This window comes from Homarus americanus, unplaced genomic scaffold, assembly GCF_018991925.1.
Source record: "Homarus americanus isolate GMGI-L3 unplaced genomic scaffold, GMGI_Hamer_2.0 scaffold36970, whole genome shotgun sequence".
NCBI lineage: Eukaryota > Metazoa > Arthropoda > Malacostraca > Decapoda > Nephropidae > Homarus > Homarus americanus.
In genome coordinates this window covers 177470-193936 of record NW_024740094.1, presented here as the reverse complement: position 1 = coordinate 193936, position 16467 = coordinate 177470, and the positions used below count along the sequence as shown (strand labels likewise).

The window sequence follows — 16467 nt, the reverse complement described above, 5'->3', positions numbered from 1 at the left end:
CAGGAAGTCATAATATTTCGTGCGTTACCTGATGAAGCGAAAACTGGCCAGCGTAGAACAATGGAATGGTGTTGTTGCCTTAAGCTACTTATTTTAGGGTCAAATACAGAATTCACTCAGTGTTGTGTATGTATACTATATAAATACACATGTTACCTATACATATTAATGATTTTCAAATATAGAGGTTAAATTAATACACCAATGATAGTTTATTGTATATATTGAAGTCAACATTGGACATTATGGCACAGGGCGAAGCGTTTACTACACAACTATGAAGTACTGTACTGTATACTGAACTCTATAAATGTATCAACTTTTTTGTAGCTGCTCTGTAAAGATAATTTTATTTTTAATCCTACTAAAATACTGATATGTTTTTTGTCATTTCTGGCATTTTTGGTTTATTATAATAGAAATAAAATAGTGATATAACTTGGAGAAACACAAAACAATGTTGTTATATATTATATTGTGGATGAAAATGTCTTACGCTAACACATAAATTATCGTAAATAGTTTTTGAAAGTTCGTGGTAATTATTATAAAACTATACTGTTAAAACTCTTCTCTTGGTTGATTTTATATTAATATACTCACTTGTTTGAGAATATGGCGGTTATATGGCAAATTAGTGAAAACCAACTTTCTTTTTTCTTCACATATAAACATTTCCAGTAATTTGTATCGCACGTATACAAATAAGGGGAAAAAAACTTACACTTTTACATCTGTCAAGACACGAGAACGTAGTAAAAAAATACACATAAAAGGAAAAAAAATAAGCATGTATCCCCCACATTATTCCCGCTGAGTCACTTAATCCTAAAACATACAAAAGTATTATTACATCACAATTTTGGCACAACGGTATCTGTGATTTGTTGGTAGGCCTGGTGGTGTGTCACTCTTGGTAGCACTGATGGCGATAATTCGGGTAAAAATTGGTGTGGGTAGAGTTGGTAGCCATGGAGTAAAGTTGGTAGCCATGGAGTAAAGTTGGTAGCCCTGATATTGACAAAATTGGTGACATTTAATTATCAAAAAGTGATGTTATTGTACCCTTGAATTTAATTATAGTTGAAACTCAAATGTGATGGTGTTGGTAATCTTGACTGTGTTATATTGCTAGAAGTAACGAGAACAATTGTGCTTATCCTGCCAAATATAGTGTTAGCCATGGTTGTAACTGTTGGTAACCCTGGTTATAATTGTATTGGTAATACTGACTGTGGTAAAGTTTGAAGGAAAAATACATTAAACTCTATTTAATAATGGTATAATGTTGCTTGTTCAACATTTCATTACATATTTGTAATTAAGTAAGCATCAGGGACGCCAACTTTATCTGATACTGCGGGGCGAGAAATGTTGGTAGTCCTGGTAAGTTTCAGGGCCACCAACATATACTGTGGAAGGGTATTAGGAATGTTGGTAGTTCTGGTGGACATCAGGGCTTCCAACTTTAACTTAGGTAGTCTAGTAATGTTGGTAGTCCTGGTAGGCGTCAGGGCCGCCAACATCAGCAGAGGAGGGGTAAGAGGATCCCTCAAACAGGGCCTCAAGGACGCTGTAATCTAAGGGGTCGTGAGAGTCGAGGTTGGACTGGGGTTCCAGGGGGTAGTGGGGGAAGTAGCCAGGGGTGAGGGAGGGGTCAGCCATGGGCGTGGGGTCGGCCAGGGGTCCGGCGCTCATGCTGGGGTACACCAGGGGCGACTCGTCGTCTACTACCGGGACTTGGGGAGGGAGTGGGTCATACTCGTGGGTAGGGGCGGCTGTGGGCGTAGGGACGTCGTACTCTTGTTGGTGGGGCGGGGGTGGTAGGTCGTACTTGTGGGCGGGCGGGGGTGGTGGTGGTGGAGGTGGTGGCGGCGGAGGAGGCTCATCGAGGGGAGGCGGTGGGTGATGGTGGTGGGCGTGGTGGTGGTGATGGTGCGGCACCTTGAGAGTGGGAGGTGAGTTGTACTTGTGGGCGGAGGCACCGGGCTGGTCGTAGGAGGTGTGGCCGGCGGCGACGTCGTAGCCAGTGTCGTCACAGCAGAGCAGTGGCCGGCTGGACCCTGCGGAGGGGATCACCTGCGACTGACTGACCATGGGAGGGGGCGGTGCAGCAGAATTACCTGCCGATTGGCTGACGATGGATTGTGGCGGTGCTACGGATGAGGGCATGACCGGCGATTGGTTATTAATAGATTGGGAAGATGGAGCTACGATGGGGGTGTAGGCCTGGGATATCTGAGCTTCGTAGGCCTGGGCGTCCTCCTGTTGCGCCCTCTTCATCGCTCGAAGCTCCTGATTTAACTTAAAAAAGAAGGCAGCGTGATGTAGGAAGAATCCTTGTTTTCCTTTGGGGCCGGCTGGTGGCGGACGCTGTTCATGTTGGCGTCCCTCTTCTCGTGGAGAAAATCCTCCGTCTTCACCTCCTGTAGATAGTCGTAGGTCTTGAGCGGTCCGTTCCCGAAGTCCCGCATCCCCGTCGACGACTGGAAATCTCCCGCCCGCATCTGCCCGATGGGGTTCGTAAAAAGGGAGTCGTTGATCCCCATTGGTTGAGAAAGCATCGGGTAGCTATATCCCGGGTTGTGATTGGTAGAGAAGGGATAGGAGGCTGGGCCCAGGAGGTTGAGGTGGGTAGGGTCGTAGGAGGAGGAGTAGGTCCAGGCGTCTCCGGAGTTGAAGGGGGACAGTGTGTTGAGGGAGTTGAGGGAGTTGAAGCCGCCCCCGAGGCCGGCCCCCATGCCACCTGCAACAATCACAGTCATTATTAATTATAACAACAAAATAAACTAACATCATTATCACCGTCATCACTATAATTATCACCAGTACCATCATCATTATCACCCTCATCACTATAATTATCACCAGTACCATCATCATTATCACAGGTCATCACTATAATTATCACCAGTACCATCATCATTATCACCCTCATCACTATAATTATCACCAGTACCATCATCATTATCACCAGTACCATCATCATTATCACAGGTCATCACTATAATTATCACCAGTACCATCATCACCACCAGCACCGTCACCATTATAGCACCCGTCACCATCATATAGTTATCACCAGTCATCATCATAGTTATCATTATCACCAGTATCATCGTTGTTATCATTATCACCATTACCGTCATCATCATAGTTATCATTATCACCATTACCGTCATCATCATAGTTATCATTATCACCATTACCGTCATCATCATAGTTATCATTATCACCATTACCGTCATCATAGTTATCATTATCACCACCAGCACCGCCATGATCATAATTATCATTGTTATCAATATCATCACCGGTACCCACCATCATTGTCATTATTATCACCATTATCATAACCGCCAACCATTTTATTTCACCAGTCTTCAAAATCTTTCCCAAATTTGTACAGAACACCTTAGCCACATGAGACCGCATTATAAGATCTGTGTAAAAACTTGACTATTTTGTGGTATATTTAACACACAGGTAAAAAAAAAAACAGTACTATCTTTGAACCCGTGATAGAACCTCGCCATACTGTATTTATAAAAAGATAATTGACTAGGTTGTAAATGTCATATTTTTGTAGATATTTTGAATGTTATTGATATTTCAGTGATCATTTACGTATTAATGAGATAAATACTCGTATTATAAATGGTAAATATGAATCGTATTATATGGATGTAATAATATGCATTAACATTTTTGTGTTAGGAGATAATGTTAATTTTATAATATAAATAGTAAATGATCCGGCGCCGAATAAACACAAGAAAATTATGAATTCTTTAAACTATTTAATATTACAAAAGGGAAAATAAAAATGATCTTACCTGGTGGAATATAATTCTTCCTCGGTGGTTCTCTTTTCCTCCATTTAGCGCGACGGTTCTGGAACCACACCTGAACCCGGGATTCGGACAGGCTCAGTTTGACCGCCAATTCTTCCCTCGCAAACACATCAGGGTAGGGTGCGCGCTCAAACGCTCGCTCCAGCTCCTCCAGCTGATATGCTGTGAATGTAGTCCTGCGGGAGGAAGAGAGTGTAAGATCTTAACAAATGTGTCGTTTATGGAATATGCTGGTTAGAGGTTTCAAATTACTTAGGCGAGAACTAAAGGAGTGACCATAAATTGTTATCAATATATTGATTACTGTCGACTATACCCTTTCCGCACTAACCCGACCCGTAAGCCACACTCCTCTTCTATACTAATAGCTTATTAGTTCCCCTGAGCTTCTTACCCCCCCCCCCCGACTGTGCGTATATAAGCGCGTATTTATATCGACCTTTTATGATGAATATTTAAAATTTTCTAACATCCTCTCTGAAGTGCTAACGCCTTAGAAATTATTTGTATAGAAGAGGAGCGTGGCTTATGGGCCAAGTTAGCGTGGAAATACTCTAGTGTAAAAATGTATTCTTCATTTATCATTTGCATTCTATTGTGAACTGTACTGTATTCCACACACTCGCCTAACTTGTCGCTTATACAGATTGTTTTAACTATGCGTTACTAAGTCTGACGTTCGTTATTAGTCAATATTCCACCAAAGAAAATACCATTACATAACCAGTATTATATTTAAGCTCCTGTTATTGTATTATTAACAGTAGTGAAGTTAATAATAAATAAAATAGTAAATAATATTAGTGCAAGAAAAACTATATGTATATCTTACAGCATAATGTTAGAATAAAATAAATGTTAAACTATTGTCATAAATTAATACATTACATACAAAGTAATCTATCAAATAAAATCAGATTCCTTGAAAATAAAATATTAACGCCGTACACTGGACTATAAAAAAAAGTTGCCAAGCTACCCGGGCGCTTGCTGGTTTTAAATTCATATATGCACAATATATATCCTGCCTTCAGTTTTAACTTGGTTGAGTGGGTAAACTTTTATGTTTTATCATATGTTTATTGCATATTGTTGACTCGGCGCCAGCATATTGCAGCTTCACATTTTTATATACTGTACTGTAAGGATTATATAAAAAGATATTAAATTCTAGTGTAATCAGCGTCCAAATTTACAAAAGTTCGTAACGTTGAATAGTTCTCGTAAGTGAAGATTGATAATGCATATAACTGATTGATATTACATTTAATCACAAAAAATGCATAAAAATTACATAATAACCCAGGTCCGTTCTTTTAGCACCAAATATAATGAAAGCAAAAATTCCCTATACGTTATGTTTGTGTTAGCTTGGTTGGTTAAGTTTGGTCGATAACACCAGGCAGAATTTAAGAAAAGATTGCCTATACATTTGGTTAGAGTTGTCATAATTTGGTTTAGTTTGGTTAAGTTTAGTTTAGTTTGTTGTTGCTGTCATAAATAGTTTAGCTTAGTAGCCTCCATAAGAAAAGTAGGGAAAGAAATTTCGAAACAAAATTATAAACTAAAAAAATCAAGAGAATCAAAGATGGAAGAGAGAAATGGTGCAATAGTTTACCCACATCATGTGTCAGGGGCGCTGGGCTGGCAACAATGAAAAGTGGTGAAATATTTGCGTCAGGCCAGATGTGAGTTGTGTGAGAGGTGAGGGTGATACGTTATTATAGCAGTTGTTGGGGAGAATCGTGGTGACAGTACTGTATGGCGTGAATAGGCTGCGTTAGTACTGACATGTAAATAGCAGGTACACTATTGTTATAATAGAAGGAAGCGCACCAGCAGTGGGCAAAGATGTTACCTTTCAAATATAAATGATCTGGGCTGGTGAGTTGACTGAGATATTACTATTTAAAAGTGGTCAACACTAGATGAAAGGATGATTACTACGACACACACACACACACACACACACACACGCGCGCGAAAGATTTATCTAGGAATTCATTCGGTTGGTAATGATTTATACTAGTTCACTTCTATGCAAAACTGATCAGCGACAGAGGCAGTGCTCACGACATTGTCCGCTGCAGAAAAAATTGACCGCCAACCACACATTTTAATGACACTCCCTGACATACTGTACAGGAAGTTTTTGTTCAAAAATATAAAATGGAAATGTGGCAGGAAGGTGTTGGAGAGTTGTAAATATAATAACTATAAGGGACATGTTAGTAAACCGTCACTGAACGCAGTACATATGTTGCGGTTTTTCTTGAGAAATAACTTACAAACTGGCTGACCAAAGAAAAAATGAACAGGATCACTTAACTGTGTATTAATCTACACGAGCCATCCTAACCTAACCTAACCATAAGGTTCGGTGAGTTTAGGTTGTCTGTTGTAAGTTATTTCGCCCCAAAAAAGTAACATTTACACAAAGCACAAGTAATAACTTAATTCAATAATTCAGTTATATGTTAAGAGAGGGTATCAATTAGATGCGGGTATTAGGACAAGTCAATATTAATTACGTCAAATGGACACAGCAACAGACATGTACCAAAGGTTACAGTAGGTAGGACTAGCCGGCTCCCCCCATCTCGGCTCTATTTGTGTGTACGATCTTGTAGGTCCTTCCCAATCTCTCAAACCCCGGCCCAATCTTTTCCAAATCTTACTTACTGCCTGTGCATGTTTGTGCTTTTAAACAAATATCAAGAGGCGTGTCTCCTTGTTCTAAGCTCCTCCCACTACAATCTTAATGGATAAAGTTAAATTACAGTTGCCTAGGTTGACTAATGTCTACCTCTGCGTATTGAGTCAACAGGGAGGGGATGGAGTTCAGTCGTTGCCTCGGGACTGTATAACACATTAAAGGCGTTTGTCTAGAGCCCTCAGAGGGAGGTCCATGTAACATAACATTAACTTTCTCCTGACTGTTACAAATGGCCGGCATTAACTCTCTGACCCCAGACGTCGTATATAAATCCTTCACTGTTACACCAAGACGAAGACGAAAATAAATCACCAAAAAAAAAATGAACATATATGTAAAGCGAATTTAACGAAGGAGAGGACTGTAAAGTTCCAGGAAATAAAAAAAAAAGAAAAAGAAAATGGAACTTAACTTTTCAGACACGTAGGATTAAGTTAATACAGCGAAGGAGAAATAGGAGGGTGGAGTCATGGCGGAGAAGGAGGAAAGTTAGGATGATGGAGGTGTGTGTCGTGGAGGGCCGTTAAGACAGACAGATGTGAAGCTCCTGGTTGAAGGTAATGTCGTTCCTTTCATAAATAATTTACCGCCGTATCGTCTTAGCTAGAGTTATTATATACTGAGAGGAGCAACATGGGCGGTCCCGGAAAACTATTATAGATTACGTGATCACTACGCGCCATTTTGTTTTTATCAGTGCATATAAGTTGCCATTAAATAAGGCAGAGGTTACGTATTACCATTAAATACGGCAGGGATTACGTATTACCAGTAAATAAATAAGGCAGGGGTTACATACTACCAGTAAATAAGGCAGAGGTTACGTATTACCATTAAATAAATAAGGCAGGGGTTACGTATTACCATTAAATAAGGCAGAGATTACGTATTGCCATTAAATAAGGCAGGGGTTATGAATTACCAGTAAATAAATAAGGCAGAGGTTACATATTACCATTAAATAAGGCAGAGGTTACGTATTACCATTAAATAAGGCAGGGGTTACGTATTACCATTAAATAAATAAGGCAGAGGTTACATATTACCATTAAATAAGGCAGAGGTTACGTATTACCATTAAATAAGGCAGGGGTTACGTATTACCATTAAATAAATAAGGCAGGGGTTACGTATTACCATTAAATAAGGCAGAGATTACGTATTGCCATTAAATAAGGCAGGGGTTACGTATTACCAGTAAATAAATAAGGCAGGGGTTACCATAAATAAGGCAGGGTTACGTATTGCTGATAAATAAATAAGGCAGGGTTATGTGTAAATAAGGCAGGGTTGTAAATAGGCAAGGGGTACATATTACCATTAAATAAGGCAGGGGTTACGTATTACCAGTAAATAAGGCAGGGGTTACATATTACCATTAAATAAGGCAGGGGTTACGTATTACCATTAAATAAGGCAGGGGTTACGTATTACCATTAAATAAGGCAGGGGTTACATATTACCATTAAATAAGGCAGGGGTTACATATTACCATTAAATAAGGCAGGGGTTACATATTACCATTAAATAAGGCAGAGGTTACGTATTACCATTAAATACAGCAGAGGTTACGTATTACCATTAAATAAGGCATTGTACCCCTTCGATAGCGTTGAGTATACTAGTACAGGTTTAAGGCTCCGTGGAAGGTAATGTAAACACTATACAGTACCGAGATAACAACAAAAGACATTTAATAAACATACCTGGTCTTCTTTTTCTTGACTCCCGGAGTGTCTGAGGATTTCTTAGATTTTGATTCGGATTTCTTCGCTGATGGTTCTCCTGTAAGAGGGAAGGAAGGTAGGTGGTGAATAATTATGGTCATTATCTAGGGATTACCTGATAATTTGACCACCCTGTATCGTTACCTGGGGGAGGGTTAGGTTAAGGTAGGTTAGGTTATTTTACGTTAGATTTGGTTAGGTGAGGTTAGGTTAGATTAGGTTAGGTTAGGTTAGGTTATGTTTCAGTAGGTTAGGTTTGGTTATGTTAGATTAGGTTAGGTTAGGTTAGGTTAGGTTATGTTTCAGTAGGTTAGGTTTGGTTATGTTAGGTTAGGTTAGTTAGGTTAGGTTAGGTTAGGTTAGGTTATCATTTGTAGGTTAGGTTAGATTAGGTTAGGTTAGGTTAGGTTATGTTTCAGTAGGTTAGGTTTGGTTATGTTAGATTAGGTTAGGTTAGGTTAGGTTAGGTTATGTTAGGTTATGTTTCAGTAGGTTAGGTTTGGTTATGTTAGATTAGATTAGGTGTTTAATCATCAGGTTATATAATACTCCAGTGCTTAATCCTCAGCTAATCCTTTTCTGAATATGTTTACATAAGTCTGATTCTTAAAAGTTTTTAATTTAATATTTCCCGTAAATAACACACCTAGCAGGCTGACTTAAGCTAAATCACAATAATTAAGTCGAAAAGGACGAGACAAGTTTTCTCCTTAATTTATGTCATCTTTGTCGTCAGCCAATGGGAACACGATACGCCATATATTGTATTCCTTAGCCAATAAAAACACAAAACGTCATAGTGTCCTTAGCCAATAAAAGCACACTACGTCATAGTGTCCTTGGCCAATAAAAACACAAAACGCCATACAATCCTCATCCAATTAAAGCACAATACGTCATAAGTGTCCTTGGCCAATAAAAACACAAAACGCCATACAATCCTCATCCAATTAAAGCACAATACGTCATAAGTGTCCTTAGCCAATAAAAACACAAAACGCCATACAGTCCTCATCCAATTAAAGCACAATACGTCATAAGTGTCCTTAGCCAATTAAAACAATACGCGGCATAAAGCGCTACCCTCAGCCAATGAGAGCAGAAGACACCATAGAGTGTAATAACTGTATGTTCCCTGTATACCGCCCACAAGAAATGCTTTGTTGTCACGTCTTCCTGTTTGGTTTAATAGACGAGAAATTTATTTGGCAGATAAAATATTCTTGACGGTCGTGAAGTGATGGCTGATGTGTGATTATGTAGTTGTTGTAATTAGCTTCATCAAACCCTAACTAAACCTATAGCCTAATGTCGATTTTTGAAATTATGTTTTATTAATGGGTTGGTTAGAGTGGTGTGGTTCTGGTCTGTGATGACTTTTATCTTAGCTTAAATAATCTAGAGTTTTCATGTCTTTTTTCAAGTTAAGTTAATATTGAAGTGACCACGCATAATAAGATCGGCTCTGAGTATGTGACACCTCAGTTGTACAATGGAATTTATCCTAAGGCCCGCTACACACGCTCAGTTTTTCACTCTGAATTAACTGGGCAGATCTAAAGTGTACAGTTAATCCGGTACCCCGCGAGTGCCTCCACACAGCGCAGTTTTTAGGTGAGTTTTATCCACAGTCTATCATGACTGGACGTGATCAATATCTGCTCCTGGCCATTGTGACTTTAGCTTGTGCTGCGAAAAATAAGAGAAAAAGAGACCAAACAAGAAGACGTGGTGTAAGAACTGGTTGTTGAAGAGGAAGCAATTTTCTCATATGAATTTGTTGGTGGAACTCAAATTAGAGACCACTGATTGGCACAACTACCTTCGTGTGACACATGAAAACTATTTATACCTGTTATCCCTGGTTGCTCCTTTGACTGAACGAAAGATTACCTGCATGTGAAATGCCATTAGTCCCGACGAACATCTGACAGCTACTCTCAGGTTTCTAGCACCAGGAAGATCTTATAACGATCTTTGGTACACAACAGCGATGTCACCACAAGCGCTGAGACTTGCAGAGCTATCTATACAGTATTAAAGGACTCATTTCAAAGTAAGATATTTAGTTGAAACATTACAAATCTTTAGATCTTCTCCTCAGTATTGAAAAAAAAGTGATTCTTTCCTTCAGTGAATAAATACATGGTTAGTGAAAGTAAGTAAAGACTTGATTGAATAATATGTAGCTAAAACAGTATAGCCTTTTATGCCTCGAGCTGAACATGATGTGTGCATTAGAGGATTTCTTATAGATGGCTGGAGGGGAAGTAATGGAGGGCTGAAGTAGACTAAATACTGGCTTGCTAACATTGGTTGTAGATCAGTGATGGTGGAATTTGGAGGATTTTTATTTTAATTTTTTGGCTCTTCTGCATAGTCTGCATTCTGTATTGATATTCCCCATTTAACCTCAAACAAAACTTCATTGATAAGTCATTCTGCGTAGATTCGTTGGTTTCTGGAAAGAATTGTTAATTTTGAAGCTGTGTGTTTTCCTGCAATATCATAAACATCTTCAGTCTTGCCACCAGATCCACTTCTCTCATCTTTTCAACAAGTTTTTAGTAAGCTGATACTTTCTTATCTGTGTCACAGTAGCTTTTACTTTTAATTTTCCATAGACATTCATGGCTTCGGTAAAGTTCAATAAATTCTGCTACAAACTCCCTCGAGTAGTTCAGCATGCCTGACATCCTGCCGACACGGACACTACATGAAGACTAAGTCAATTTTCGAATTTACCTCCACATGCTCCGGTTTAACCCCACAGTTCAAATCAGTACAGTTAACTTTTGTCACCGACAGATACAGCGCCGTCCAAGATTTTGGCCTGTGCAGTTAAAACTGTGCAGGTAGTTGTCCATCCACACGTTCCGGATTAACTGTACAGTTTTGACCTGCCTAGTTAATCCGGAGTGAAAAACAGCGTGTGTAGCGGAATTAAGATCATAAACCCTGTTTCAGATGCTTACTTTATTTGAGCCATAGGGAAGTTAAGTATTTTTTTAAAATATTTATCATTTGTGTATTGATAAATCTAGAATACATTCATAAGGGCCATAATTGTTGCAGCGCAGTAATACATTATAACAACATTGGCAAAACCTTCGTTACGGCTGTACGTGTTAGTTTGCGTCTGTGCCTTCTTCAATACCCGGCTGTTCTGTTACCCATTGTATTAAACTTCCTTCTTTGAACATTGATTAATTGAAAACTACTTTATATAAATCCCTTCGTCAAATCTTAAATTATTAAAAATTACTATATATAATTCTGCCAAATATTGAAGGATTAAAGAGTAATTTAAATAAACTTCGGTAAGTAGTAAATAATTAAAATCCAAAACCGATAGAGAAATTAATTTGATAAATATAAACCATAAAAAACAATAAACACATTAATGCGTTAAATTTAATAAAAGAAAAACCATTATGTAAGATTCCCTTTATCGAATTCTAAACTATTTTAAACTAGCATAAAATAGTTAAAAACCGCCATTCAAATCTTCCTTTCAAATAATAAAATCATAAAAGATGGCAGCACAACAAACCCTTAGTCAAATGTTCTATAATTGAAAACCACTACAGGTATTTAAGTTCAATATATAAATCCTTACGTCATATAATTTAATCATTAGAAACCACTATATAACAAATTTCCAGGGTTAAATTCTAAAAAACGCCCACTATAGAAAAATTGCACAGTTAAATTTTAGAACATTTATAAACGGCTATATAAAAATTCCCGTCAGTCATTAAATAATTATAAGCCTCTGTACAAAATTCCCTAATTAATAATAAACCTATTTAGATTGTTTGGCTGTAATAAATTTTCTTTTTAATGTAGACGGGATTTTTATATTTTATATTTACACAAATTATTCTTATTTAAGTAATAATTTCAGGTGTTGTATAGCAATAATTTCTAATACATTGATTCATCATTTTTGTTTTTAGTCTCAACATCTTGTAAATTAATATATTTTACGCAAATTTTACTTGAAAATTTTAACACAATTTTCTCTGCATGTAAAGGGCCAGGTATATTGCGCAGTCTTTATTAAAATATCAGATACAAAGTCACATATGATACTAATTTGGCAAAGTCACCGCGTGTATACAGTGAGCCGCAGTGTACCAAGATCCTTAGATTAGGTTACGTTAAGTTAGGTCTAGTTAGTTCTCAATTGGCTCTTAAATTGACTATATTGTACACTGGCTCTGCGTCGTTCCCGATTTTCTCGCAAGAATATATTGACACCTGGATTTGGGTTCGTTAGTCATATAATAATAATAATAATAATAAACTGGAAAATTATCCTTTTCTTTAACAATAATAATTTGAGCTCTGCAGGGCCTGGGTAGATATTTACCGTCATATATAATTAACTAAAATGAAGACTGTATACTTACTGCAATAAGTATAATAATGCCAACGCTATTTTTTTAAGTTTAATGTACCAAGTGTACCATCGTATGTTTATTTTTCTCTTGCGACCCACAGCCAGAACAACAATTTGAATTGCGACCCATTAAACATTAAGTGTAATGATATGAAATGAGTAAATCAAAGACAAACACTGTTCACAATTTTCCTTTATTTAGGAATTGCTCTCCTTGCAGTCCCTTCCTAGACTGTGGAGTGTACTGTACATTACAATAACCAAGCCTAAGTTATGGTGCATTTATTTTTATTTTATTTTTTATTTTCGCGACCCATTTTTATTTTGCGACCCAATTTATTTATTTCGCGACCCACTGAAGGATCGGGACCCATAGTTTGAAAACCCCTGCGTGGTGATGTATAGGTTGTGTGATGTTTGGATCCTTGTCACGGAAAATCACCACAATAGTGAGAGCGTCAGTTAGGATTCTGTAATGTAAAGAATTCTTGGTGACAGTGAGTGAAGGATGGGTGTGTGTGTGTGTGGGTGGTGGGGGTGAATTTACAAGAAGTACAACATTTAAAGGAAAAAAAAAGGATGCTTAGTATTCAGCAAACTAGAAATAAGATTCACATACTGTTCACACATTATGCTAGTTCAGTTTAGATCAGCTCACGATACGGATATCAGAAGTGCTGTTTAAAATTATAAATAAACTTATATAATAACAATAGTGAAAAAAATTGTACCTTTGTGTCGCCCTAGATTTGAAAAGTTGTTAGATAGACTTGGTTGATGCTTAGAGACCCTGGCAGTTATCAACATGAATTTAAAACGAATTTATTTTTGTTGGTTCCACATTTTTAAAAGTTGTCTATTATAGAAATTCAAACTTACCGAGTGTTGCCTAATGTCTCCGGTACAGTAGTTAAAACACGTGTAAAATAAAGGAACAACTTTTTTATTTTCCAGTTTTTTAGAAGTTGTCTGCTGTAGAAACAAGACGATGTGGACGGTTTTCATAACACCATCATGAATAATTACTTATATCATGTGCAATATTCATAATCATTTACATATATAAAATGAAAAAGCCTTAGTGATTATATAAAAGAAAAACACCAAAGAAAGACTAATAGAAAGAATAGGAAGCAACAGGAACGAATTAAGATTGGTCCTCCAATCTTAATTCGTTCCTGTTGTTCCGATTTGAGTGTGATTGCCAGCGCACGACATTTAATTGCAGCTGAAGTCATTCTGCCACCGGTGATTATCTTAAAATTTAGGCAACACGCGAGGTGAGATGCTTCCTATTGTAATTCTGTCTAGTAGAAAATAACCTCAACAACTGAAACACCTAATGCATCACCAAGTATAGATAACCCTAACGATTTGAAGCACCTCACACGAAACACGAAACAGTAAACGAGAAATAACAGAAACATCATCGACAATGTCCTAATAAAACGGCTGACTGCCCTAGTATTCTAACCAATAGATCACTGGCTGTAATGTTAATGTTATAATGTATTACTGCGCTTCATCAACGAAGGTATTTAAACCTGTGATCTAAGACTGGTTAATACCCTAATCCTCAACATTATAAAACTGATATACAATACTCTTAATTTGGCCGTATGATTATATAACAAATAACTTGCGTAGATTGGACTGCGCACCTGACGTTAGAATTCAAAATTAGGTTTGTATAGCTAACGGAAGTATATATATATATATATATATATATATATATATATATATATATATATATATATATATATATATATATATTTTTTATTCTTGCTAACGAAAAAATCACGTATTATTAAATTATATGTACTGTATACTGTATATCCGCTAATTTTACTTATATGATTATTTTTGTTTTTATTCATGCATTTCTATCAACACCGAGTCCCATTATATTTTCAAATCATATTAGTCGTTAAGTTTTATTTGATTCATTCTGTATATATATATATATATATATATATATATATATATATATATATATACATATGTATACATATATATATATATATATATATATATATATATATATATATATATATATATAATCAAAGTCCGCGGTTATATGGACTAAAATGATATATATATATATATTATATATATATATATATATATATATATATTATATATATATATATATATATATATATATATATATATATATATATATATATATATATATATATATATATATATGTATCCATGGGTATTATTTTAGTTATTTATATATTGTGATTTTTAGCTTTCGTGTGCAGAGTATTATTGATTTTTATTTGCTTATTGTTAATAGCAAAAGCTTTTATATTTTCATGTCATTTTATAAATTATTAAATAATATATAAGCTTGGGTTTTAGTTATATTTTTTAGTAGCAGTTCAATTATTTTGTTAGTATAAGCACCCGTTCCGGTATTTAAACTGACAAATCACGAGCGAACACGTAACAATGGTCTTCTTTGGGTGGAAAATAAAGAGTTGCGGATGAGTGGAACAAGTTACCAAATCCATCATTATTAAGTGGAACTGGCTAGGAAATATAGGTTGGACATATTGTATTTGTGATAATTGTTGGTTATAAGCAGGAGCAGCAGTTAACAATATTCTTATATTACATAGTTCTCGGTATATACTAACAGTCAAACACAGACAATTCCATCACTTGTTATTCTTTTGTTCTCTGTAAAGAATGTGTTGTGCTGTGAAGTTTTCCCTTCCATAAACCATTTCCATATAATAATAATGATAAGAATAAGAATAGTAGTAACAGCAGTAGTGTTTACAGAGAAGAATTTAGCCCATAACCTCAAATTCTTTCCTATATGGACGGTGGATGTGAAGCAAGAGCCAGATAATGTCAACACAAGTATAGTGAGGTATACTTTCGTTCCCGCGACACCTGTTGATTCTGAGAGTTTGTTGAGTGTTCCGGGGAATCTGTTGTGCTGAGAGCTTTGCTAGGTGGACTGGGAATTTAGTAAGGGTGCTGAGAGTTTTACTAGGTAGGTTGGGAATTTGACAAGGTGTGCTGGGAACTTTGCTGAGTGCTAGGTGAGTTCAGAGCTCGACAGTTAGGAAGGTTTAGGCTATATAATGGTTGGCTCCTAGGACTGGCATAACACTAACGGAGGGCTGCTAGGAGTGGTTTAACATTACAGGGTGGCTGCTAGGACTGGTTTAAGATTACCTGGGAGCTGCTAGGACTGGCATAACACTAACTGAAGGCTGCTAGGAGTGGTTTAACATTACAGGGTGGCTGCTAGGACTGGTTTAAGATTACCTGGGAGCTGCTAGGACTGGCATAACACACTAACTGAAGGCTGCTAGGAGTGGTTGTGACTGGGGGCTACTAGGATTTGGTTTAACATTACAGGGTGGCTGCTAGGACTGGTTTAAGATTACCTGGGAGCTACTAGGACTGGCATAACACTAACTGAAGCCTGCTAGGAGTGGTTTAACATTACCTGGTGGGCTGCTAGGGGTGGTTTAGCATTACAGGAGGCTGCTAGGACTGGTTTAGCACTACAGGGGCTGCTAGGACTGATTTAAGATTGCCTGGGGCTGCTAGGACTGGTTTAAGATTGCCTGGGACTGCTAGGACTGGTTTAAGATTGCCTAGGAACTGCTAGGACTGGCTTAACAGTAATTCAGGGCTGTTAGGAGTAGTTTAAGATTACCTGGGGGCTGCTAGGAGTGGTTTAACATTACAGGGGGCCTGCTAGGACAGGTTTAACACTACAGGGGGCTGCTAGGGCTG

General features: G+C 37.2%; 2 protein-coding genes across 2 annotated transcripts in view; both read right to left on the bottom strand.

Annotated features, from left to right (window-relative positions):
- Positions 1–207: 207 nt before the first annotated feature.
- LOC121875101 (pituitary homeobox 2-like) overlaps positions 208–16467 on the bottom strand; it is a 17497-nt gene continuing 1237 nt past the window's right edge. The window contains exons 2-4 of the mRNA XM_042379446.1: positions 8277–8355; positions 3837–4030; positions 208–2746 (exon numbers count right to left, since the gene is read on the bottom strand). Of these exons, the coding sequence (XP_042235380.1) occupies positions 2301–2746; positions 3837–4030; positions 8277–8355 (719 nt within the window). The 3' untranslated portion in view covers positions 208–2300. The remainder of the gene's footprint in view (positions 2747–3836; positions 4031–8276; positions 8356–16467) is intronic.
- On the bottom strand, positions 1483–2283 carry LOC121875067 (extensin-like). Its single transcript, XM_042379414.1, has one exon. The coding sequence runs from the start codon at positions 2281–2283 to the stop codon at positions 1483–1485; it is 801 nt and encodes a 266-aa protein (XP_042235348.1).

Excerpts from the sequence above, each read along its gene's own strand:
- LOC121875067 (XM_042379414.1), bottom strand. The coding sequence starts at position 2,283 with ATGAAGAGGGCGCAACAGGAGGACGCCCAGGCCTACGAAGCTCAGATA.